The sequence below is a fragment of the Pararge aegeria genome, chromosome 8 (assembly GCF_905163445.1).
Source record: "Pararge aegeria chromosome 8, ilParAegt1.1, whole genome shotgun sequence".
NCBI classification, from domain to species: domain Eukaryota; kingdom Metazoa; phylum Arthropoda; class Insecta; order Lepidoptera; family Nymphalidae; genus Pararge; species Pararge aegeria.
The window spans coordinates 6,965,993-6,991,205 of record NC_053187.1 but is presented as its reverse complement, the minus strand read 5'-3'; the positions used below and the strand labels follow the sequence as shown (position 1 = coordinate 6,991,205).

At 33.7% G+C, this 25,213-nt stretch overlaps 1 protein-coding gene across 1 annotated transcript; it reads right to left on the bottom strand.

Moving 5' to 3' along the window:
- Positions 1-224: 224 nt before the first annotated feature.
- On the bottom strand, positions 225-24,607 carry LOC120625981. The gene is made up of 8 exons (XM_039893262.1): positions 24,471-24,607; positions 24,077-24,157; positions 21,095-21,191; positions 20,038-21,011; positions 2,784-2,961; positions 2,138-2,214; positions 1,317-1,483; positions 225-339 (listed from the first exon to the last, which is right to left on the bottom strand). Exons 1-8 carry the CDS (start codon positions 24,492-24,494, stop codon positions 225-227), a joined length of 1,713 nt encoding a protein of 570 aa, XP_039749196.1. The 5' UTR covers positions 24,495-24,607.
- Between the last annotated feature and the right edge of the window lie 606 nt (positions 24,608-25,213).

Below are 25,213 nucleotides of genomic sequence, written 5' to 3'. Positions count from 1 at the left end.
AAAAGACTTAAAAACTAAAAGAAATTATAATACAAAAGCTAGCACCCAAAATAGAGGTACTGATTTCGAAGTCTTGGGCCGTCGTCCCAGTCGTTTCATAATCAGATACGAATTATGAAACGCTATGCCTTAAACCGTCCGTTACCAGGAAAAATTCAAGTTCATTGTCGCATTGTGTCTTATCCTAAGTTAAGGTAAGTAATAAATAGTGGTTGTTAGGGTTTTTAGCCGTGGAGGAGGCCGCCGTGGCCGTAGGGCGCTGCGATTGCCACGGGGGCGTGCGCAACTGCAGCCGCGGGATGAGCGGCATGGCCTTGTCTGCTTACAACCGCGTTGAAACTGTACGAAGAAAATATTTATCAGACAATAAAGGGCAGAAAAACAGGTAAACTCAGCGTTGGTCGTCACCCAATGAGTTGGATAAACGACATCAAGCAAGTCGCTGGAAGCCGTTGGAAACAAACCGCCCAAGACTGTGGATTTGGGACTGTGGGCAATTGGTTGAAGTGATAATGATGATAGGGAAAAATGGGCCAAACCTCCACCCGCGGATGTCGTACAAGATGACTTAGGAAATATATCGGAGAACGGACAGCAGCGTCCTCTGTGGTACTACTATCATCTACTGCGATCATCGATCCGTCAACCCAGCGTGGTGGTTATAGGTTAATCCTCTCGTTCAGAGATATCTAGTTTAGCAGTAGACTGTAACAGACTATTTACTGATATATAGATATACATAAAATAGATATAATTATTAAAGCGTGATTACTATACAATCGTTGAACTTCTAAATTACTAGATTTGATAGAAGCATTTGGCGATCTCTCCGAGGATAGAACAATTAAAATTATTTTGTTGATATAGGAAAAGAACAACTGCTCAGTTTCATGTCGGCTTCTTTTCAGTAGAATCTGTCCTTTAAACAAGTGGTAAAGTCTTCAAAATTGCTTATAGGATAAGCCTACTTGAAATAAATAAATACTAAATACGCAACTATTCGGACGTTACTCCACGTTTGTTAATAAGAGGCCTAGGGTCTGATGATTAAGTTGGTAGAATTTTATATACATTAAATACATGGATACGTAATCCTTATTTGATATGTGATCATGTAGTCTAAGGCATAAGCAAGCTTATCTGTTGGAGTACGGTAGTTTTATCGCCTCTTACTCAGTTTCTACGCAGCATCGTAGCGGACCGAAAAATTGTTGGCAGCAAGTGTTTAACAGCAGAGTGGTATCTAGCCACGACCGAAACTAGACTATAACTAATTGATATTTGATTGGAGTCGAGTTTCTTGGTTATATACGTACCCATTATGGTCATCGGCAGAGTAGTTGACAGTACGAATGGTACCATCGGGCTCAACGAGGGAGTACTGTCCCTTTACGACGTCACCATCGCGGGATTCCCATTGGCTCTTCTGGTCGCCGGTGTGGCCGTCGGCAACGCCGTAGTTGAACTGGTAGCGGGGGTGTGACTGCAGCGAAGACACAATATTTAAGTTGAGATACAGTAGTAGTTTTTTATATATTGCTTGCGTGTGACAAAAGGCTTTTATATTGTTTTAACTTATTTTATCGTAGTGGTTACATGTTCAACTACGGATTACGAGGCCCTGCATTTGCATTCAGTATCGGACCAAATATTGGTAGGTATTGTGTTTTCTGGTAAAGAATATTCAGTACCGGCCTGAAGTTAAAATTAGTGGTGTCAAACCCTGCGCCTCGGAGAGCACGTTAAACCGTCAGTCCCGTTTATTAATATCAACTTGTTATAATTGTCGTTAAATTCCAGCAGCCCTCATTGGGGCAGCATAGTGGGTTGCGGTAAACAAAGTTTTCGTCATAAATGTACTGTACAGTAGAGAAATCGGGCTGTTGAAAATTTTAAAAGAAATTTTAGGCTGTTGATGATGATGATGCTGATCTGTCTATAAGAGCTTTTATTGATATGTAGGTAGGATATATTTTCGATACATTTCACCACTATCTTTCCTTAATCTGTCTTCCAAACCGGTGGTAGAGTCACTACAAACAGACTGACTTGACTTTTCAAAAGTGCATATAAACTAGGCCTACTAGGAAAAATTACTAGGAATCAATTTAATTTTTTTTGAATTTGATGGACTTACATATACTTCAACAGGGGCAACGGCGTGCGCCAACGGAGCTCGCAGCACGGGTGCGTGGGAGACGATAGCACCATGACCTGGAATTTACGTTCAAACTATTGTAAGGTAACAGTTAGAGTAAAGAACTGAAGGTGATAAAACATAATAATAAATTAGCTATCAAAAAAGGCAAAGAGCAAACGTAATATAATGCAATAAACCTCAAAATTGGTTTCATCTATAAAACAGATCAATAAAGATATTAAAAACTCTTTTAGTGTAAGTACAAGTGGTAAATTCTCTGGCTGGTCCCGTCAGATTCCCGCCAGGAATTGGGGGTTTTTAGGTAAGTACTTAGTATGTAAATAATTTTCACACCCCTTTAAACAAGAATGATTCCTTTCAAGACGAATATCTGAACGTTACCTTATTAATAAACGATACTAACTGGATTCAGATTAGAATTTCATTCTAACAAACACTTTTGTGTCGTAAAAATTGACAGCTTTCGAATGGAATAGTAGTTATTGAATAGTTTAGTCAAAATTCATTTCATGTGCAGAAAATCAGGTGAGATCATAGTTATAGCCAACTTTCAAGCAGGAAAACAATAGGTAAATCCCGAAAAATAAGACTCGGTGTATAAATAATGTAAAGTTTACTTTACCTAGTCCCAATCCAAAAGCAGGGGCAGCATATGCGGGCGCGGCATACGCTGGAGCAATGCCGTGAGCGGCAATGGGTGCTGGGTGACCCAAAACTATGCTCTGAGATGAGATGGCTCCATGGGGACTAGCGATGAGGCCTCCCTGAGCTACCACTAGGAGGGTGCAAGCTACGATCGCCTGCAAAAATTAAAAACACTTTGTATTCTTTTATTCCACTACAACCTTGTGTAATCTCACCCGCTGGTAAGGGAGGATGTACCATCTTGGTAACGAGTTAACCTGTTAGGAGTATGGCAGTTATACCCCTTTATTAGAAGTTCTGGTACGCGACATCGTACCAGGACTTTTAATCACTTAGCGGAATATCTTTGTCGGTCTATGTTTGATTTAGTAGCTTTAAGCGTTTTTAAAGTTAAAGTTTTTGTTTCCCAAGAGTTGTCGCCGGTTAGTAGTTCAATCGTAAAAAATATGCCGAAACCAAAACAACAACTAGGTTTTCAATGTTTAAGAAAACCCGTTGTGTCACCACATAACGTAAGATGAGGACAAGAAGAATATTTATTAAAATTTACGTTAAATCTTTAATTACCAGCCTAAAAATGGACAATTTGGCTCTCAATTAGTCTGTATATATGTTTTGATCTACATATTTTTAAATGCCTTTAAATACAACGAGGGATTAATGATTATGCGACTCAGTTGATTGGTCGGTTTATTTTCTGCACGAACATCATTATTCTGATTTTGATTTGTGCCATCACATAGATTTTATAGAAAGGACAAAATTTTAATAGACATTTCGATGGATAAATATCGAAGCCCAAGATATATTTCTTAAAGTAAAATTTTACTTTTTTTCATGCTCGTTCTACTAAAAACAAACTTTAGAAATTGCATTTTAAATGAAATTTGAGATTTCAATGAAAATTTTGGTTTAAAATTCATTTATGCTTTAACATATTTTCCTTCCATTTTGACTTTGCATTTCACAAAGCTGCTCTGATGAGAAATGTAGGGTTATTAAACATTCAGATGCTAGCTTTGGGGTCCACCATTTCTTTCTAAAACTATCTAGACCTATGCCCTTGATTATTTTGTTACTATTGCAAAAATTGTTAAAAGATGTATTTTGCTGCTTCACTAGTCTCCAAATTGCTTTTGATCAAACAATAAGACAAATAATATCACTGTATATACGAGTACCTTTGCGAACATTTTTCAAAATATTCTTGTGATTTGTACGTGAGTTCACTGAGCACTAGGGCTTGAAATGTGCCTAATTCTAAGTTACCTGGCGCTTATATAGAGGCTGTAGTATGCCCTATAGGTAGACCTAAGGTCTCGCCTGCGGTGTCGCGAACAAAACTATGTGACTGTGTATTAGTGGGCGCTGCCGCACTAATCCAGATAGATTAACTTAAGGTGGATATACCATGCGGCTTTACTGTAGTGCGACGTCTTTTCATCAAAATTGTTTCCAGACTTAGGCCAGATTAGTACACTTACTAATCTGTCCTAAGTCTCCATGAGAACAACATGAGTTATGTATAGACCTCTCAACTATTTCCAGCCGTTTTACTCAATAATAAGCGATCTGCTCTAGCAGGGCGACCTATTCTATATTTGAGGCAGGGTGACCAATCAAAACATTTTTAGACGTATGCATTTTTATAATAATTGTCTGAACGGAACTGTTACAAAGTCAACATCTCATGAGGATGACTATATCGGAGTGAAAAGTACGTAGAGCATAATATATTTTGGAGGATATGTGTGATGATGCTACGTGCAAAAAAAAGATTTGTCTATTTGGCGTGAATTACAACAAATAAAACGTTATGTTTAATATATATCACGGACTTCCACAAACTGATTATTTCAAATATTTCGATAGTCTATCTATTTTGTAAATTCATTTAATTATTTGACCAGTGTTAATAACGAAAGTAGTTAGATACACCTATTTGTAAGATACGAGCAGATAAATACAACTTAATGTAATATTATTTTCTCTTTAGATATTATATCAGCAACATTTTTATTTATGCATTTTAATTTCTTATCCATAACATTCTTAAGGCACTGACCAAGCTAAGAATTGGTTTAGAACCATAAATTTATACACTTGCGAGTATAGGACTACAGAATAAATTAAACTTTGTAGTACAGTCTATTAAATAATTGCTTTATAATATTATGACCGAAGTATATCACGCGTGCCCTAGAATATAATGTTACTACTTATATGACTTTAATACTTTTTCCTACTAATATTATAAATGTGAATGTAAGTTTGTTTGTTACGTTTTCACGCAAAAACTATTGAACCGATCTTCATGAAACTTTTTATACATATTATTGGAGTTATTAGAAATAACATAGTATTCTTTTCATCGAAAAAAAAATTACGTCAGATACAAAAAATGTTTGTGAAAAAATCTTAAAATCTCATATATGACTATAGGTGTAGACTATGCAGCAGTACGCTGCCTCCCAAAATTACACGGGCGAGGCCGCAAAGCACATCTAGTATATTATGAAACAACTATCTATTCCCTGCGATTTCATCCATACTGACGATGAGCCTTAACGTAATGTTATAATATGATGGTGCTATTTTTAATTTATTTTCGACAGTTAATACTAATTTTAGAATATCTGATTCTCAGCGAGGTTATAATGTAGTAATAAGTGAAAGAACTTTTAAAATCGTTTAAGAGTTAAAACATTATACATACAAACATATAAAATAATTAAATCTTTTTTTTATGATATTCCTACTAGCAGTTGCCCGCGTCTTACGGTCGTTTAAAAATCCCGTGTAAACCGTTAGTTTATTGGGATAAACAGTGTTACTCTTAGTCCTTTGAACTAACTCCATGCCAAAAATCAAGTTGATTTTTTGCTTAGGTAGGGCGTGAACGAATGACAAACAAACACACTTTCGCATTTTTAATATTAATAATACCTTCTGTACCTAGTGAATACTAACTCAATCCAGTCAACTAACTACCTTATACCGGCATCTGTTAGAATCTTATCGAACAATTACTATACGAGAGACAATTAGATTAGTCGTAGCTTTAGATTTAAGTTGGCGAACGAAGTTATCACCATCCCGTTACAATTATGTAAACAATTATGTATGAACGCTTCATAAGTGCCTGTGATAGGCCTACATGAATAAAGAAATTTTGAATTTGAATTTTGAATATTATTATGAACTTTTGTCAGATAATAAACAAATAATTCGCAATACAATAATATTTAGATAAATAGAGATACAAATCAGCTTATCTCTTAAGTTCGGAGCTCATCAAAAACTATAAAATAAAAAAATTATATAACATAATAGATTAGTATAGAAAACACATTATATATTTTAATTAAAATATTATATATAATTTATTTAATTAACTAGGTCGGTTATTTTGAACTTATATCCTGCAATAACCGTGCTTTATGATAATCACAGAATCTGAGAAGTAACTTTAAAATATAAAATCTTTTTCAATAACACTTTTCTAAACGCTTACACTAGATGCCATTAACATTACAAAAACTCTACATTTCGTTTGAATGATTATTGGTTGGTTGTTAATGATATTTTTTGAGTAAAAACGTTTCACTAGGACTAAAAGTTGTTTCTTTTTAAATTAAGGTTAACTTTGTAAAGTAGGTCACATTAGAAATATTTTGTCAGATATATATTTGTGGTCAAATTTGCGATTTGCTTTGATCTATCTGAACTGGCGACTCATAAAGGCCTGTTAAGGATTTTTGAGCTCCTATATTTTTATAAAATAATCTCGTAGTTAAAAAGGTATTATAATCATATTTGATAAATATATGATAAAAAATCATAACATAACAAGATGACAAAAAAACTACCGTCCTAATACCGTCCTTTAAGAAGAACACGTTATATACCTTACTGGCTTTTGCCCGCGACTTCGACCGCGTTTATTTAGGTTTTTAAGGAATCCATTTGCATTAAATCACATGCCGCGTTCTCCGAGAGCTTCGCTTTATATTGCACACAGCTTTAATAAAAGTAAGCTTTCTTGAACCCGGATTTTAATATAATTTTCCATTCTAGGTCATCGTCGTGTTGACTTGGAAGGTTCTTATGGCATTCAATATAACCAAGATCTACTAAGGTAATCTTTGTGGGCTTCAAGGTTCAGAACTAACATCTGTTACAGATTTGGTAATATGTTATTTTTCGGTTACTATAAATAAACCCTTCACTCGTAGATCACATGATAGCGGATTAACCTTTATTAAAACCGGGCCAGTCGGTTTCTACGCGGATTCGTACCAGGGCGTTTTGTCAGAAAGAACTAAAGCTCCGGCCGAAGCCTTTAGACCAAGATAATTAAAACGAAAGAAAGATCTTCTCATTACATGACTATACCAACGCACCCGTCTCTCTAAAGGGTTTAACTTTAATATAATTTAAAAGTGCCTAATAATATCCCATTCCTGACCTGGATATTTCTAGGCACTGTTATAGTACGGTACGAGTACCAGTACCTTAGTCGAATGTAAGCCAGGTTTTTGTAATTTTTTTTTAAATATATATCTATTATATATTAAACGTCGAACCACAAATGCACGGAATAAATGCCGATGAAATACAAACAAAAAGTAAGTGTTCGACACGTGCATAATTCCTATATTAACCTATGGTAGCCCGACTGCCCCAGAGTTTAAGGCAAAAGTTAGAACAAAAATTAGCAATTGGTTAGCGCTCTATGGAACGTAGTGTTACATGTTAAACGGTTAGAGAAAATAAGAAATGAAGCAGTAATGAAGGGCTTTTTTATTTATAATTCGAGATTAACTTTCACGCCCGTGTACAAAATAAATACTTATAGTAAGGCAAAACAACATTAATATTAAGTGTATTAATGTTGTTTTGGCTAACTACATAAAGATTTAAATATACATTACATTATTATTATTAAAATTTCTATCATTTATTATTATTATTTTTTTTTTAATTATTAACAATGCTTAAGAATAAATTAAAAAACACTATTAAAAATTTACAAAAAAAAAATTACTTCCACCCTCCGCTTGCGGGTCTTTTGAATGCCCAAGCAACTGGTGGTCAGGGCTCAAGAGTGAGAAACCTCCTCACAATACGCGCCGTTTCAAGGACTACTGCCTTCTGTATCCGACCCTTGATCCAACAACCAAGCGAAAGCTTCTTGAGATGTTGGTCGAAGCTTTTCGCGAGAAGACCATTGACTGAAACGACGATCGGAACAACAACGGTCGACTCAACACTCGACTATTATTATTATTATGATTATTATATACCTCTTCTTAAGCAGTCTTTTAAGTCGTTGGTTGCTTGAAACACATCGCTATTTAGCGAATTCTGCTAAATTACATGCAGTGTTCCGCTTGTCGTTCTGTATTCATTCATTCATGCATACTTTCCTAGGAAAATAAGGAAAGAGATAGTAAGATATTCGCGTTCTCTCTTACGATTGCTTGTAGCTGATTCTTGCTTTATTCATTGTTTACAACATAATAATATATATAAGGAAACACGTCTTCAATTATGTAGATCTGTCCAGCATTGCGATTGCATAGCTAGATAAATTGTAACACGTGATATGAGAATAGAATGAGCCACTTTCATTCAATTACTAGTAACGATAACATGTAGGATAATTTAAATTTCTGTCATGCACGACTTATATACCCTATAATAATGTATTTCCGTGGAATTTAAACAGACGGCTACTTGCAAAATTGTATAATATGTTACCCTTATCTTTCTTTTATCTATATACATTTAATTAGGTTGATCTCGTGACAGGTTTTTAAAGGCACAGATCAAATCACTAGACCTAAAGAGCTAAACTTCGGAAAGTTGTTACCTTCTAAAATACAGCAAAAAAAGATATTTCTAAAAAAATTCATTATCATTCATAATAAAAATTAAAGTTTTTAAAGTAAGACACATACAATTGGCATGGTTAAATGCTAATCTTAACATTATTCAAAACAGCCTTAAAAGTTCCTGAGGTCCCGCTTGACTGTTTATGGCTTTTTGAGTATACTTTATCAAGAAAAAATTTTAAAAACTCACGGTAACAGAAATAGTATGAGGAAATTTACTAGCAATGGTTAATAATGATTCTCGTTCATCGGAATAATATTCATAGAAAATGTCATCCGCTATTCCACACCGCACTTTGCTCGCTTAGCGTTCCTTAAGACTTATATTACTTTTACTGGGCTCTTAAGAGCATGATTAGCCTAACTCGAAAATTAGGTCATCAAAGGCTAAAAAGATTTTTCAAGTTCATTAAAACTTGTTCAATTAGTGCGTTCCAACACATGGAACGAAATCATCTAATTTTACACTAGTATGAATAACGGTTTAGTTTGGTTAATTTTTAATTGCTGGATTTATAAACATTACGTCTGGAATTGAATTGATTTTAACACCGTTTACAGATGTGACGAGCCTTCAGCATGCTTTGATGCACTGCCTGCCAAAAGTATTAAGTTGTATTGGATCTTTTTTTAAATAACTTCACCAGATATTCTATTATAAGATCGTTTTGTGATACAGCTGATCCGGTGAAGTACTTACTACCTCTACGCCTAATTCTGCCTTCCGCTTAACATCTACAAATATGGTTATCGCCATGATCTCACTACCGTGTAATACTTATGTAATGTTCGCACCAAAAGTGCCGCCTATTGGCCTACTTGAATAAAGATATTTTTGACTTTGACTTTGACTTTGACTTTCTAAGTCTTAGGTTGATGTACATAGGGCGGCACTTTGCAGGACTGGTTCCTTGCATTATGCATGCCCTGCGAAGTTTTGATAAGCTTGCAGGCGATGGTTTTTCGCTTGCCATCAGGTGTGCCATCTCTATGGTTCGTCTGTTATTAACATAAAAAAGCTTGGTTCTTACCTACCTTGGTTCAAAATCCTGCAAACGCCACTTACAATAAGCGTGTATTTTTGATTTCAATGTATAATATTCACATATGTAAATAAGCCGTAAAACAAATCAGTATTATATATCTTTTCATTCAGCCGCATAAATCACGACCCGAGTTACATTACCTTCGTAGTAATAAATACTCTAAGGTAAGTTCCATACATTACTTCATAGGTTTATAAGTATAAATTACCAATGTTATGGCTACGTGCAGTACCATATTATTGGTAATTTAACGGTTATTTTTTTTAGTTTTACTATTAACAAAGTAACCAAAATCAAGGACCAAAGTTTGTGTGAATAAGTATTTGAATAAACATTATTTCTTAGGCGAGAAGAGTGCCCAAGAGTGGACACACCTAAAGTTATAGCTTACCGTTGTGACATATTTCGTAAACAAAATATCTTCTTTTTAAATAAAACTGACTGCGTTTCCTACACAGCATTTCTGTTTTATTTTTGATTCCAGAGCTTCTGGATATTTTCTGTTCAAATAAGCTATCTTTTATTAAAATTTTAATTGTATAGTATGTATAAATGGGTAGGTTGAAATTTTAAGTACTTTTAAACATAAGTCGTAGCTTAATATCCATGTTAAAGTTTGCAATAGTTACCAAAGATACCGTATGTGTATCTCAGCAGTCTGTCGTGCGTATGCGCAAGTCCTATAACGTATTTAAGTGACTCATCGTGTCATTAACCGGCGCTATGCAAATAGAGTCAAACTAGTTTCATAATTACGCCGAAGGTCAAATTAAACGATGCCAGTATGATTTCTATTTCCGATCGTTTTGATACATGCAAGATTTATTTTATTTTATCATTTCAATATTATTGAATATTATTGGTATTAGAATTTAACCTGCTATAGTTTTTTTCCAAACTGTTGGTATCATGTCTATCCGCAAAACTGTAGAAGAAAGTGCAAAAAAATACTGTAAAAGCTACGTAAGAGTAGCCTGGTATATGGGTACTAAGATGACTGAAGAATATTTTTATGAATAAATACTTACATACTTATAATATTCAGTTAACGCCCAGCCACAGAAAAACATAAATGTTCATCAAACAAACATTTTCCAGTAGTGGGGATCGAACCCATGGCCTTGGACTCAGAAAGCAGGGTCGCTGCCCACTGTGCCAGTCGACCGTCATAAGACTATAAAAATGTTTAAAAACGCTTTCCATTGATATAGATCCAATACAATCATCAATGGTATGATTGCAAAAATAGCCGAATAACTAAATACATAATATGTGTATATTAAATATATAATAGGTTTATACTGTATAGTATATTCAGCTCCGAGAGAAGACCAAAATGTTATTTGAAGGGTAGGGTAATCTGAGATATTAATTATATCTATGATTTTGTTTTTATTTGAGTTGTTTATTATTATTGTTATTTTTTACATATTAATTTTATACAGCTATATATATCTAAGAAGTTAGGCTAACCTGTTAGGGAGTTTGGCAGTTATATTAAACACAGTCCTAATAGGTGTCTACGCTATATCGCACCAGAACGCTAAACCACTTAGCGCCACGTCTTTACGGTAGGGTGGTAACTAGCCTCGGCAGATGCCTCCTAGCAGGCCACACCAGAGAAAGTCCAGAAATATTGAATTTCAATAATGCCCCTGCCGGGAATCAACCCCGGGACCTCCAACTTAAAACCAAAGCGCTCACCCTCTGCGCCAGGAAGGTCGTCAAAAAATTATATTAATTAACGTAGAAAAAATAACCTATATCAGAGCAAGAGTCTACAAACGCTATGTATATGATAGTTATAATATGATATTGAACCTGTCATACTTCTAAGCGATTTTATACAAAGTTCATAAATGAGTGAATACTTCACACGGTCTTGATCTACTGATTAGCGCCTCGCATATTAGCGCGAATTATATAAGGAAAGGTAAAAAGTTGACTGGCTATATTGGGATATGCCTTTCATAACGCCCGCATAACTATAAAATATTAACCCGGTTTCAATCTATCACTGTCACTTTAAACTTGTTATCAGTTTTACTGTATTAATCTACATTATATATAATGTATAATATTGTAAAGAGATGTTTGTATGCTTCAAGCGCGTGCGTTTTAAACGGAGCGGAGACCTGGTCACTTAGACTACAAGACCGCCAAAAATGGATGCCCTAGAGATGTTAAAATCCCTTGGACTGCATTCCGCACTAACAATTCCATTTTAAGAGAACTGAATATCAAGGAACGACTTTCGTCGACGGTGCAGTTACGAATATTTTTAATATTTACAATATATTATATCTATATATATATAATAGATATAATATATTGTAAATATTAAAAATATCGTATCGACATGAAACTACCACCATTCGATGCGAAATTTTTCCTAGATGGTTTATGGCTATTTATTTTTCGAATTCTAACGTTCCTTCATTTTTTTATTGCTGTTTTACTTTTATGAACATTTATCCCGCTAATAAAAACGTTTTCTCTTGATTCTTTTGTTTTCATGGATTTCAACGGAGTTTACTGAACGGATAATGTTCTTTTACATTCAGCTAAGAATCTACTTACAAACTTCCACGCACCCCTGTACACCCACTTTCATTTTTTGATAAAAATAAAATGCCGTATTTATGATCGAGTATCACTTGAGAACGGCTGGACCGATTGGGTTAATTTTTTTTTTTTGTTGTCTTCAGAATTGTCATGAGAATGTTTATATGTAAGAAAATTTTAAAAAAGTCTGCTAAAACGTTAAAAATTTCGATGATAATCGAAGTATTCCAATTTCTATAGTTACTCATCACGAAATCTTGGGAACTATAGGACTTAGAAATGTGAAACTTGGTAGGAATATTACTTTCGTTATGTAGAGGTCAACTAAAAACGGATTTTAAGAAATTCATTCCCCAAAGGGGATTGCGGGGGCGTTAACAAAGAACAATTCCCGTTTTTAAACTATAGCTCCTATAAATTCCAAATTTGGTAGGAATCTTCTGTAAGAGATGTAGAAATAGTCTATGAACGAATTTTACGGTAGCTCACCCCACAGGGGGTTGCGGGGGTGATTTAACAATGAAAATTTTTATTTTTTAAGCCGTAGCTCCTACAGGCTCTAAATTTAGCTAGAGTCGTCTATATGTGATGCAGAAATGATTTAAGAGCGGATTTTACAACAACCCACCGCCAAAAAAGATTGCGGTGGTGGGTGTTAAAATGTGAAATTTCTATTTCCAAACTGTTACCTCTATAGACTTTAAATTTGGTAGTAATCTTTTATTTGTCATGCAGAAATCATCTCAAATAGGATTTTACGAAATTCTATTTCCAATAGGGATTGGGGGGGTGGGTGTGAGAATATTAAATTTATGTTTCCAAACTGTAACTTCTACAGACTCCAAATGATTATTTTTTAATTGTTTAAATAGAAAAGGTTAAAGTCAATTGTTTTTTTTTTTTTATTTAATTAATTTCATTTGTTTTTATATAACCTTATTAATCTATCTATATATATATAATGAAAATGGTGTTCCTTTGAGGCTCAATCACGCTTAAACCACTGATTGTATCGACATGAAACTACCACCATTCGATGCGAAATTTTTCCTAGATGGTTTATGGCTATTTATTTTTCGAATTCTAACGTTCCTTCATTTTTTTATTGCTGTTTTACTTTTATGAACATTTATCCCGCTAATAAAAACAAAAGATAAGCATTTTCTCTTGATTCTTTTGTTTTCATGGATTTCAACAGAGTGTATTAAACGGATTATGGTTTTTTACATTCAGCTAAGAATCTACTCACGGTAGTGGAGAACGGCTGGACCAATTGGGCTTTTTTTTATCTTCAGAATTGTCAGGAGAAAGTTTTGTATGTAAGAAAATTTTAAAAAAGCCCGATAAAAAGTTAAAAATTTCGATGATAATCGAAGAATTCCCATCTATATAGTCACTCACCACGAAATCTCGGGAACCATAAGACTTAGAAACGTGAAACTTGGTAGGAATATTACTTTTGCTATGTAGAGGTCAGCTATGAATAGATTTTAAGAAATTCATTCCCCAAAGGGGATTGCGGGGGCGTTAACAATGAACAATTCCCGTTTTTAAACTATAGCTCCTATAGACTTCAAATTTGGTAGGAATCTTCTGTAAGAGGTGTAGAAATAGGCTATGAACGAATTTTACGATAGCTCACCCCACAGGGGGTTGCGGGGGTGGGTATTAACAATTAATATTTTTAATTTTCCAGCTAAAGCTCCTACAAGCTCCAAATTTTGTAGGAATTTTTTATAAGTGATGTAAAAATGATTTATGAACAAATTTTACGATATCCCAAAGAAGATTGCGGGGGCGTTAACAATGAAAATTTTCAATTTCCAAGCGATAGCTCCTATAGACTCCAAATTTAGTGAGAGTGTTCTATATGTAATATAAAAATGATCTTCGAGCGGATTTTACAATGAATCACCTCCAATAAGGTTCGCGGGGGTGGGTGTTAACAATAAAAAATTTCAATTTCGAAATATAGCTTCTAAAAATTCTAAATATGGTAGGAATCTTTTATTATTCACATAAAGAACATCTCAAAATGGATTTCAATAAAGTTTACTTCCGACAGGAATTGCGGGGGTGGGTGTTAAAATCTAAAATTTTTATTTCTAACCTGTAACTTCTACAGACTCCAAATTTGGTGGGGATCTTCGTGTATGTAGGGATATTCGTGTATTTCCTTACAACAATCGTCTTTTTGGCAGCGGAGAAAAAGTCATTGAGAGGTTTCAAAAACTCAACTTTACATGTAGCTATCCAATCAACGGACTAAGAATTTTACATTCATTCAGACTACATAACCGACGAATTCTTTTATTGCGGGATCGCGGAAATGTAACAGATTAAAATGAATGCATTTTCCAAGCACATGAGATGTGGAAAAGAAATTTAGTTACTTATTCCAATAGAATTCATAAAAAACATGCACAATTAATTTTCTATAAAAAATTGATGTCACGGAGAAAATTTTAGTTAACAGAAAATTCGTCGCACTTGAACCTAGACAGATTTCAACTTCACATATGAGACTTGCAATGAGTTTTGGAATGGAATTTGGAATTTGAGTAAGTCTAAACAATATCGATGCTTACAGTTCTATCCGCGGGGCCTATTTATGTTCATACAAAAATAAAAAAAAAGGAGAATAATAAAAATATGAAAAAAATAAATAAAAATGAAAAATAAAATGTAATTTATTTCCTTTTTCAATTCGCCCAGCGAAGCGGGCTGGAAACGGCTAGTTAATTTTTAATTATATACATGTATATAATATTAATATAATATAATATGTATGTGAATATTTTTAATATATTTGTAATTTATTTAAGTTATTTGGCAACTATCTGTCCAACGAGTAGGCGACCGCCCTCTTGCCCTTTTTCCTCAACCTGTCCTTGCACTACTAATTGTTGAATCGACATCTCAAGGAATGAGGGGTCGATTCAACAATTAGCCCAGTTGTGGACTACGGTCTTAAACCCTTCTCATTGTTGCAGGAGACCCGTGCTCTGCAGTTAGCTGGTAATGGGTTGATATGATGATGATGATGAAAGAAAAGTCGTATATATCGAATGACGTATGTTTACGTAGCCGACATGCTAATCACTACACCCACGGAACAGACACGGTTATGCTTATTATAAATACACGTATGATACATACCTACCTAACTTTCAAGATTTCGTAATGTAATTTCTAGCTAGCCGTACCATATGCAATTACCTGTTTAGCACGGCATGGTAATGCAATTGGTGTGGGCAAAACAGTACCTATACTCGAGTTATAAATACTAAGCAATAAATATACCTGTTCCCTATGCTGTTGCGTACACATATATCAGTATAGATCAGTTTAGCAGGTACCTAGAACATATTATAATGTAACAATATACTTATTAAATTCTGCAGAATTATTGTTTCTTTATTGGTACTTGATACCTATAGACAATTTATTCATGACAACCACATATTGCTTATAAAAGTGATGATAAAGTGCTCCGCATGTTTTGCGATCTGTGCACGCTGCGCATGCGCATAGATCTTACTTGGTCAATCTGGAGTTGGCACTCCTTGTCATTCGAGTATTTAGTTTGTACAATATAACCATTGAATTCCTAAAATAATTGCATCTGTGCAGCCGATTATAAGTTGACCTTTTTTTTGTGAAAACATAATTAATTGATCAACGGCATCACAAATAAATGGTGAACGAATACAATATAGTTAATGAGGCCATCGGCTAAGGCACAAGCTTGGTCTGCTAGGATAGGTACAGTCACAACAAACAGACCGACATGGTATTTAAACAGTGCTTATAAACTAGGTTTACTTGATATAAATGAAATTTGAATTATTTTTTAGAATTTATGGATATGTATTTTACTTAGTAGTTATTTGGTAATTCCACCTGCAACTACGTTGTTCAGACCACAACAAAGCATTGCAACAATGATTAGCGGCAGAAATAAGCATGGCGATCGTACTGTACTAGAAGTTGTTGCAGAACCAACTTTTTATCGGCGTACGGCGTTTGGCTAGCCGATGCTTTGCTTCGGAAGCAGAGCGGCCACATTGCTCTACACTGGGTAAAAATGTTATCGCACCTTTATTATATCCTAGCCTTAAAAAAATACGTTACCTGCATAAGCCTACCTGGCGTTAGTTATCATTCATTTGGAAGTTCTATCAAAGTTACTCTAGCTGTGCTCCGAGGATCCACTTTGAACTACACGGTGATAATGAACACGTCAATATCCAGGTAAATTTTTGGTAGACCTTGGTTTGTTGTGCTCTCGCAATTATGCCCAGCATTCAGCAAGACCTCACAAAAACTAAGAATCCATACATAATTATGCTTCATAAATGTTTGTGGCGGGCCCTTGGAATATAAATATTTAATATAATTTGTGTCTATAGATAAGTTTGTCTAGAATTAGAATTCACCCACGCAAAAAGAAATTGAAAAATATAGAGTCCATGAAGCAGGACAACTGTGACACAGTAAATATATTATAACATTTGAATCTAGAAACTCACGTTCGAAATAGTAACCTCACACAGATGCAAGCATCGATAGGCCCCAAAGCTATTATCTCCTACTAAAATCCTGCGAAAATAGTTTTAGGGCCTCGTCAGTGCAAGCATCTGTGTGAGTGTTCCGTTTCGAACAATTGTTCGTAGTTGACATATTGCTGTAATATATTTACTATGACTACGAGACCTGCTTATGCAAACAAAATTCAATTTAATTTATGCATGAATTTGCTACTAGTATGTTATACAATGCACCTGTGCATTCTAGACCCTTAATACGAGTTTGCACATTTGGACAACTTCATTAGTTTTTGTAAGTGTCTAACGATACAGCCACCATCATCATAGTGTTATATGTTTGTATGGAGTTCCAAATATCACGGTCTGGTGCTGCTTGGGTCCAGCAGCTCGCTACGAGTCGTTTGATATCATCCGTCGAACTAGTCAGGGGGTTTATCAACGATGCGTTTACCCGTGCGAATCCGCCGATTCAGCGCCTTTGGACAACGTCTATCGGTTCTCGAAGCTATGTGCCCCGCTCATGTGTCAGTAACTCTGGTCCTAGATTTATTTAGCTTTCTGCTTGTAGATTTATTTAATTCTGATTTGATGACGTAGAGATACTCCAAGCTCTCTTCATCATCTGAGTTACCCTGAGCCTTCTTTTGACACCCATAATTAACAATCACGTTTCAGAGCCATAAATAATCATTGACAACGTTACAGTACCTATAAACATAAAATTTCTCTGTTTAGAGACTTCTATATAGTATGTTTCGGCCATTATTAATTTTCGGAATTCTCTGAAATTTTATTTTGTTGCCTTACAAATTGAAGTATCATTTTTTTAACTTCGGTATTTATTTTAAAAAATTCTAGTTCGAAAACCATTCCATTTGACTGTTCGAATGTTTATGTATTGTTGCTTGTGCCCCTTAACATCTACATTATATATTCGTAGGTACAATAAATAGGTATAATAGATTTGTCTTAACTGATAGGTTTCAACGTAATGTATTCAAAAGCATTTAATAAATTCAACGACCTACTTTTGTTAATAACGAATAGGCATTGTACAGAATGTAATACCTAAGATAATTATTGTTATATGTGGGTCAGTTATATTATTTTCAGGAAAAACACATTTATATAAAGTGAATATTTTCATGGATGATTGATTGTGATATTTATTTAATATTTTTGTAGCAATTGATCGAGATGTATTTACCCACTCGTAGTTGTGTGTGATTCAGTATTATGAAATAAATCAGATAAATAAAAAACATATCTATTTTTTAAAGCAATAAAAAATCTATATGCTTTCTACTGCATAATTTTGAACTGTCATAATAAAATTTTAATATAACGAAAAATCCTTTAAAAAGGAAGGTCGAATTTACGCCCACTGTGCGTATTTAAATACTAGCGACCCGCACTTTACACGGGTGCAATCTAAATACAAATACGGAGCAGTTCGGAGCGATAAATTATATTATGATTATGATTAGATTATCTTTATAAACTCTGGCCTCGCTTTTTAAATCTCTGATATCCTCTAAGATTCTCATATTGATGAGATTTTGAGTATTAGAGAGTTTAAGACCAAGTATACATACTCAATTGCAGTTGACCACTAGACCTGGTAGCAAATCCGCCACTGGGTCGGCAAGTGATCAGAGTGAAGTGAATCATGATGAGTGATTATTGATCTTCTGAACAGTACATCCTCTACGTTATTTAATACACCTTATTCGTTAGAGTCTAGCTGTATTAATCAAAGCAAAGATTGTAATTATAATATCATATTATTTAAATCAGAACAAGTTATTACTACACGATCAGGGTGTATATTTTACTTGTTACTATTAATGTATGTCTGTTCCATTTCATTTATTATATTCCATTGATAATAAAAACATCGCAGCAGCACTGCAGTCGTCTCGCTTTTCATTGACGACCGCCTTAAAGCCAGTAAGAGTGTGGTTAAATCGTGCAGTGTTGCGACAATGGCAGTCGTGTCATGGCCGCGCCCAGTGAATGCGGTGAATGTCCACGAACACATGTGTACATTGAATAAAACATTCGGTCGTGAGACACCGAATTTGGACCACATACGCCTTATCTGTTAAACTTTTCAATTATAAACTATTATTGTAGTACATTTATAAAAGATTTGTGTCTATTTTTGCTTTATAAGCAAGTAGTTAATTATTTGTTTTTTTTTGCAGAAAAACGACACACACACATCGTAAAATACTTAAGTATTTCTTGAGCAACGATTGATTTTAGTAAAAAATTAAAATTTTTCGGCCAAATCTAGCTAAGATAAGCAAATAACTATAGCTTAAGAAAGGAAAATCTTTTAACAATAATTGTGAGTAGCACCTGCACTATATTTGATATTATAGTGCTTTTAAAATAATCCCATTCTATTAACGTATATTTTGTTTAGTAAACGTCCTTGTGTAGTAATCCGTGGCCTACACTCCCGTTCGCTCCAGTTTCTTTACTTTCACTATCATTGTGTGATTGCTTACGCAAGCGTTTTTAACTGATACGTACTGTAAGTCTTGTCAAATATAATTACATTGCAGTGAAACAATTGCATCATTAAAACACAATCTGTTACTTTTCTTAATAACAGGTAGTCTGCTGCTTAACACACTTTCTTCGTTATAATGCCCTCAAGGAATTTAATGATGATTAATAATTTTAAGTTACATACCTCTTATATTCTGATATCGATTGATTGCATTTGAGAAAAGTATCGAAACAGTTATGAATTTAGAACGGAAACAAGCAGGTTTGCAATGGTTTCTACAAGCGTGTTAATCTAAATGATATATCGCCCAAAATTGTATATGACATAACTGGTAAATGGTTACTTAAAAGGATCTAATAATAAGTATAAATTAACAATCTTAGAAACATTTTTATTGAGCTATAAGTAGTAACTTTAATAAATAAGAAAAGCAGTATTTTAAGAAATTCAAAAAAAATATATAGTTATAGCTTGACTCAGTAAATCACAGTCTTCAATTTAAATTTTTTAAATAATTTCTTTTACAAAAATGTTATATATCCGACTCAAGCTAAAATTACATCTCGAAATGTTTTTATTTACATGCTAAGATGCCAAGATTTAAATAATGCCAGTCTCTACAATACCTACTCTAGTTTGTATTTACATCTTAAATATCAAATATATCTAAAATATTTATTATAGGCTTCTTTTTCTTTACGACTTTTCGTATTATTTCTGTTTGGGCACCTCGCGGGGGTTTGTGAAAGCGTTCCTCTTCATAAGCTTCATCAAACTCTTCATCAGAGTCTGGGTGGTATTGTTCTATAGCTCGCGGTGGTTTTTTGAGCTTCTTTTTAGGGACTAAGACATAATCATCCAAATCGTCGGACTCATAAAGTTCTTGAGTTTTGTGGGGCTTATGTTTTTTCTTTGGTCTTGGAGGTAAATAATCCGAATAAGAATCTTCTGAATGACGGATGTCTGACATTTCTGGATAACTGTTTTTAATGGATGACCAATTATTAGATTCATCTGGCTTATAGGGCTTATATCGGTCTTTTTGCTTATACATGTGAATTAATTTTTCTATTTCAATATTGGATGAATCTCCTACGTACTTGTCATAATCATTATTATACGAATCTGATGCTAAAGGAGGGTACTTTTGCTTATGAAAGTCTAAGTCAGCTCCGTTGGAATAATATTTGTTTTTCTGCTTTTTGTTTTTTGTTTTACAATTAGGATCGAAACTAACTCCAACATGACTATGTCCACTGGCGTCAGCATTAAGGTCGTGTGGTTGATGTTTTATACTAAAACTATGAGTATATTCACTGGGTTCCATATCAATTGGATATTTTGGTCGTTTCGATAATGGTGGATAATCTTTAAATAGTGATTCGTATGGATGTCTTTTTCGTTTTCTGTCGTTTGTTTTATAAGAACTTTCATTATCAGCGTCTTCTGAAAAATCATAGTTTCTATCATAATCTCTGAGTGCTTTTTCTTCCATAACATCTTCCTCGTACAACGGTAGAGCTTCTAAACCATCTTTATTGACTGGTGCGGTAAATCCAGTATTCGGGCCAGCAGAGTATTCTACAGATCTCATAGAACCATCTGGTTCTATCACACTGTAATGACCTATAGTGAAAAAACAGATTATTGTGTATTCATTCATTCATTAAACAAGTAGGCATAAATATTTAATATCTATTACTTCTTACCTTTTACGGTGTCACCTTTTTTAGCTTCCCAAACGGTTTTAATGTCACCGGTGTGGCTATCAGATACTCCATAGCCATATGAATAATTTGGATTTTCCTGAAATGTTATTACCAGATGATTAATGCTTAGTGTCAATATCACTAAATTCTATGTGCCCCTCAATTAGTTTGATGTTCTGTATTGAAAAAATAAAACGTGGAATGTGTGAAATGATAGCTTGCGTGCATTGACTCTGTATTTTACTTATAGTGGCAATTCGTTGCATGTCTGCTGATTATACTTTAGTATTCAGAATAATCAATGAGGTTTTTAATCGTTTCCATAAAGTTGGAATGCAACTTGTGTAATCAAATCGAAAAGACGTGAGAGTACAGATGTCAGCTCGTCTATCTAATAGCATACTTTCATCGCTTCACTTTCGTTTACGATACGCTTCTTGAATACATACTTGCACTTTTTTACTAGATACTAAATTTTATGTGCCTATTTTATTGCTTGCATGACATTGATGAATTAACAAGTTAAAACTTTCATAATAATGAGAACCAACAGTATGCGACAATTAAGTATTAATAAGAGTTGAAATTGAGTAATAGTTTGTGCCAATTTTACGCGTCAAATCGGTATCATCACTATTTTTAATGAAGTCTGATAAAAGTGTATAAAACGATATTACGTTTGTAAACAGAAGCTGTAAATGTCACTCGCCAGCGGCAATCATCTCAAGTTCAAGATGAGCGAGTTACCGTACGCTTGCTTTAACGTCAATGTCAATGACAAATCGTTCACTTTCAATTGCTTCCGCGTTGCATTGTTAGTTTATTAATAAATCGGCAGGAATTTAAATGTTATAATGTAGTCTGATTCCTGTTTAAAAACCTGAATAATTATTATCAACAGTTTCGTTTCGATTCGTAATCAAATCTTCATGACCATTTTAATAATTTTTATTCATTTATATAATGATATGATACCATATTTATTATTATTATGTTTTCTTGTTGAATTACTTATATTAGTGCAGGAAGTAAATATTTTGGTACGTGGACCCTTCTAAGTAGCAATTACAGTTTGCAATACAATAGCCCCTCATAGCGGGTAATCCTGCTATTCTTATCATGATAGCGGACGTAACCAAAAACATGCTACTGGCTGGAAGACTGAATTTCTTTTACCCAGAACTTTAACTCTATTTATTTCCGATTTTTAAATTCCCTTAAGGACCTTTTTTTTCCTTAGATAAAAAGTGTCATATATACGTATCTAGGATACAAAATTTTTTTGCAAAATTTTGCCTAAATGCTTGCAGGCGTGCTAAAATAAAATTGGCTACTCTTTATCCTAGGAAAATAAGAGCCTCCTACGGGATTTGTAAAAAAACCGTAGAAACGCGGACGAAGAGGGCACGAGGGCAACATCAAGCAACAAACTAAAAAAAACTATTAAACCAACTTTCGTATTTCAAATATAATTATGGATAAAATTATTAATCAAAAAATAGTTATCTTTACAAATATAACCTAGGTATTACATTAGTAATTGAATTAGATAAACAAAAATCTGACTTCCATACCTGGTGTACCATACTAGGTTCAAGATAAAATAATCAGAGCGAGTATTTTCGATTATCCTTGAAAAATAATGACTTCTCTGTATGTCTAAATCATGTTGGCATAGCGTTTCGTTGAAAAAAACAATAGAGAGTATATACTCCCTTTGAAAGTTAGTTAATAAAAATGATACGGGGTATCTTTTAAAACTGTTTTATATTTGAACAATTTTTTTTATTTGATTCCAATAAAAGAAAATGATTAGTGTGACACTGATACCTATTATTAAATCTCCTGCAATTATTGTTTTTATACAATTGGTAATATAAATAAAAAGTAAGTCAAGGATTTATTATGTCAATAATGACAAGTACAGACATTAAGCGCTTTAAACGGTCAGTTTGCATGTTCAAGAAAATTTCCACACATTTTTTCAGAATAAATGATTTGAGAAGTTTTTAATAACGTTTTGTTTTACTATTTAAGTACAACATTATATAGCATTTCATTATATTGAAATCCAGGATGGATGATTTTGACACTATGTGCTTCTATAAGTTACAGTTGAAATATATGAGTTTTTGTAGTTTAATTGTTTGCTCTTAAATAAAATAAACTATACTATAGATCTAAACAATATTTTGTTGGCAATTACGGAATAAATTGATTAAAAAACAGAAACCGAATACAGTTATAAGATATAGGATATTTCAAAATTGTTAGACAATTTGCCACATAAGGTTTAGTTAATCAAGCGCAAAGATTTTTAACGCAATTAAATATGTATGAATATGAGCTTTAATAATTTAGTTGACGAAACAGCTGTGTAGTACCTATGTGTCCAAGTACGCAAATATTGAAAGTGAAACAGTGTCGACATGTAATGGTCCTGTATCGACTACGCTCTACATTTCCCCATAATCTCAAACACGTTTTAAGTAGGTAAAAGTACACCAAATGAACCAGATTTCATTATAATCGTATGTGACATAATAAGCCAATTGACCGGTTCGAATCATACTATTTGTTATTTCAAACTCATGAATGCTACTCACGCTAAATTATAATTATAGAATCAGAACACATTAATTGTAGAAAACTATAATAATGTTATGTTTTATTTATAAAATGTATAAATAATTCGTATCTTACAAGATTTATAAAAGCTCTGCTAGACGTGGTTCGCCCGCTAGAACCTAGTATTCGCATGTACTGCATCCCTATACCACTTTTTATAAATACGAAAGCACTTAAGCTTGAAGAGGTTATAACGCTTCAGATATGTCCCACTGAATTCCCTCATTTTTACCATAACATTTCTGAGAAAATTTTAATTTAGATGTTATTGTAAGAGTCATTGGTAATCAAATAATTTAATTATAATAGTGGATACATACGTATAGTATTTTCAAAGGACGTAGACACACTTACTTCAATAGGGTGCTGATACCCTGTAGGCTCGTCAATATAGTGGTCTTGCCCGTTTGAAAGTAAAACTTTCACTATAATTACCTGAAAGGAAAAGAAAGTACCTATAGTTTATTGTCTTTTAACTCATTATCAAAAGTACTTTGATTTCAGTTCGAATGCAATAAAATAAAAAAAGAACTCAATCTTTATGTATACAGCATAGCAAGCTTTTTTCCGAAATTAAAATATACATAGTATCTAGATGAATTCGAGCGGTATTGGTTAATTTATATTACTGAATGTAGAAAACAAGAAGGAACAATTAATATCAATTTGTAATGTTTTATTTTACATTTCCATATTAATAAATTATAATTAATGTAACAAATAATATTGAAATAAATTAAAAACTCACCAACACTGTTAGTAATTTTGCCATAATCACTAATCCACTACGCGATTTAAAGCACTGCAGAGTTTGACGTCATTTACTAATTTCTATATTTTTTTATTTCTCTTCAAAAACTAGTATCAATCTGTCCATATCCAAGGTTGAAGCTACGCAAAGACGGCATGCAATGTTCATCACTTACCTATTTATAAACGCACACTATCATACAAGTCATATGCGTATGCACAGACGCACACTTAATAAATGCTGTCATTTACCTCGGACTAGGGATGCCAAATGATTTAATCTAGAAATTGGGACGAACTTTAAAATTTCAATCACCTCGAAAAAGAAATATATTTGGTTCGTACAAGTATCTGTCTATTTTGTTTAACTGGTAGTTATCATGTTGGACTACCTATTGTACACCTACCTTAGTTTTCAATTAAGTTAAAACTAAAATTTCAGTACCTCTGATTAGGAAGTAGACGTTGTTCGAATGTATGTATCCGGGAGAGCCTTAGCTTATTATTAATATAATAATCGTTCGAAATAAGCTAATACGCATTGAAGCCGCAGGGAGAATTAGAAGTCATTCAGTTTAAATCCTCCGATGCCCTTTTCCTTTAATGTCATTCTCAGTGTATCATGATTATCATCTTCAACCCATTACGTGGTCCCACACACCCTTGAGAATGTTATGGAGAACTTTCAGGCATGCGAGTTTCCTGTTCCTTTCATCGTTTAAAGAAAGTGATATTTAAATT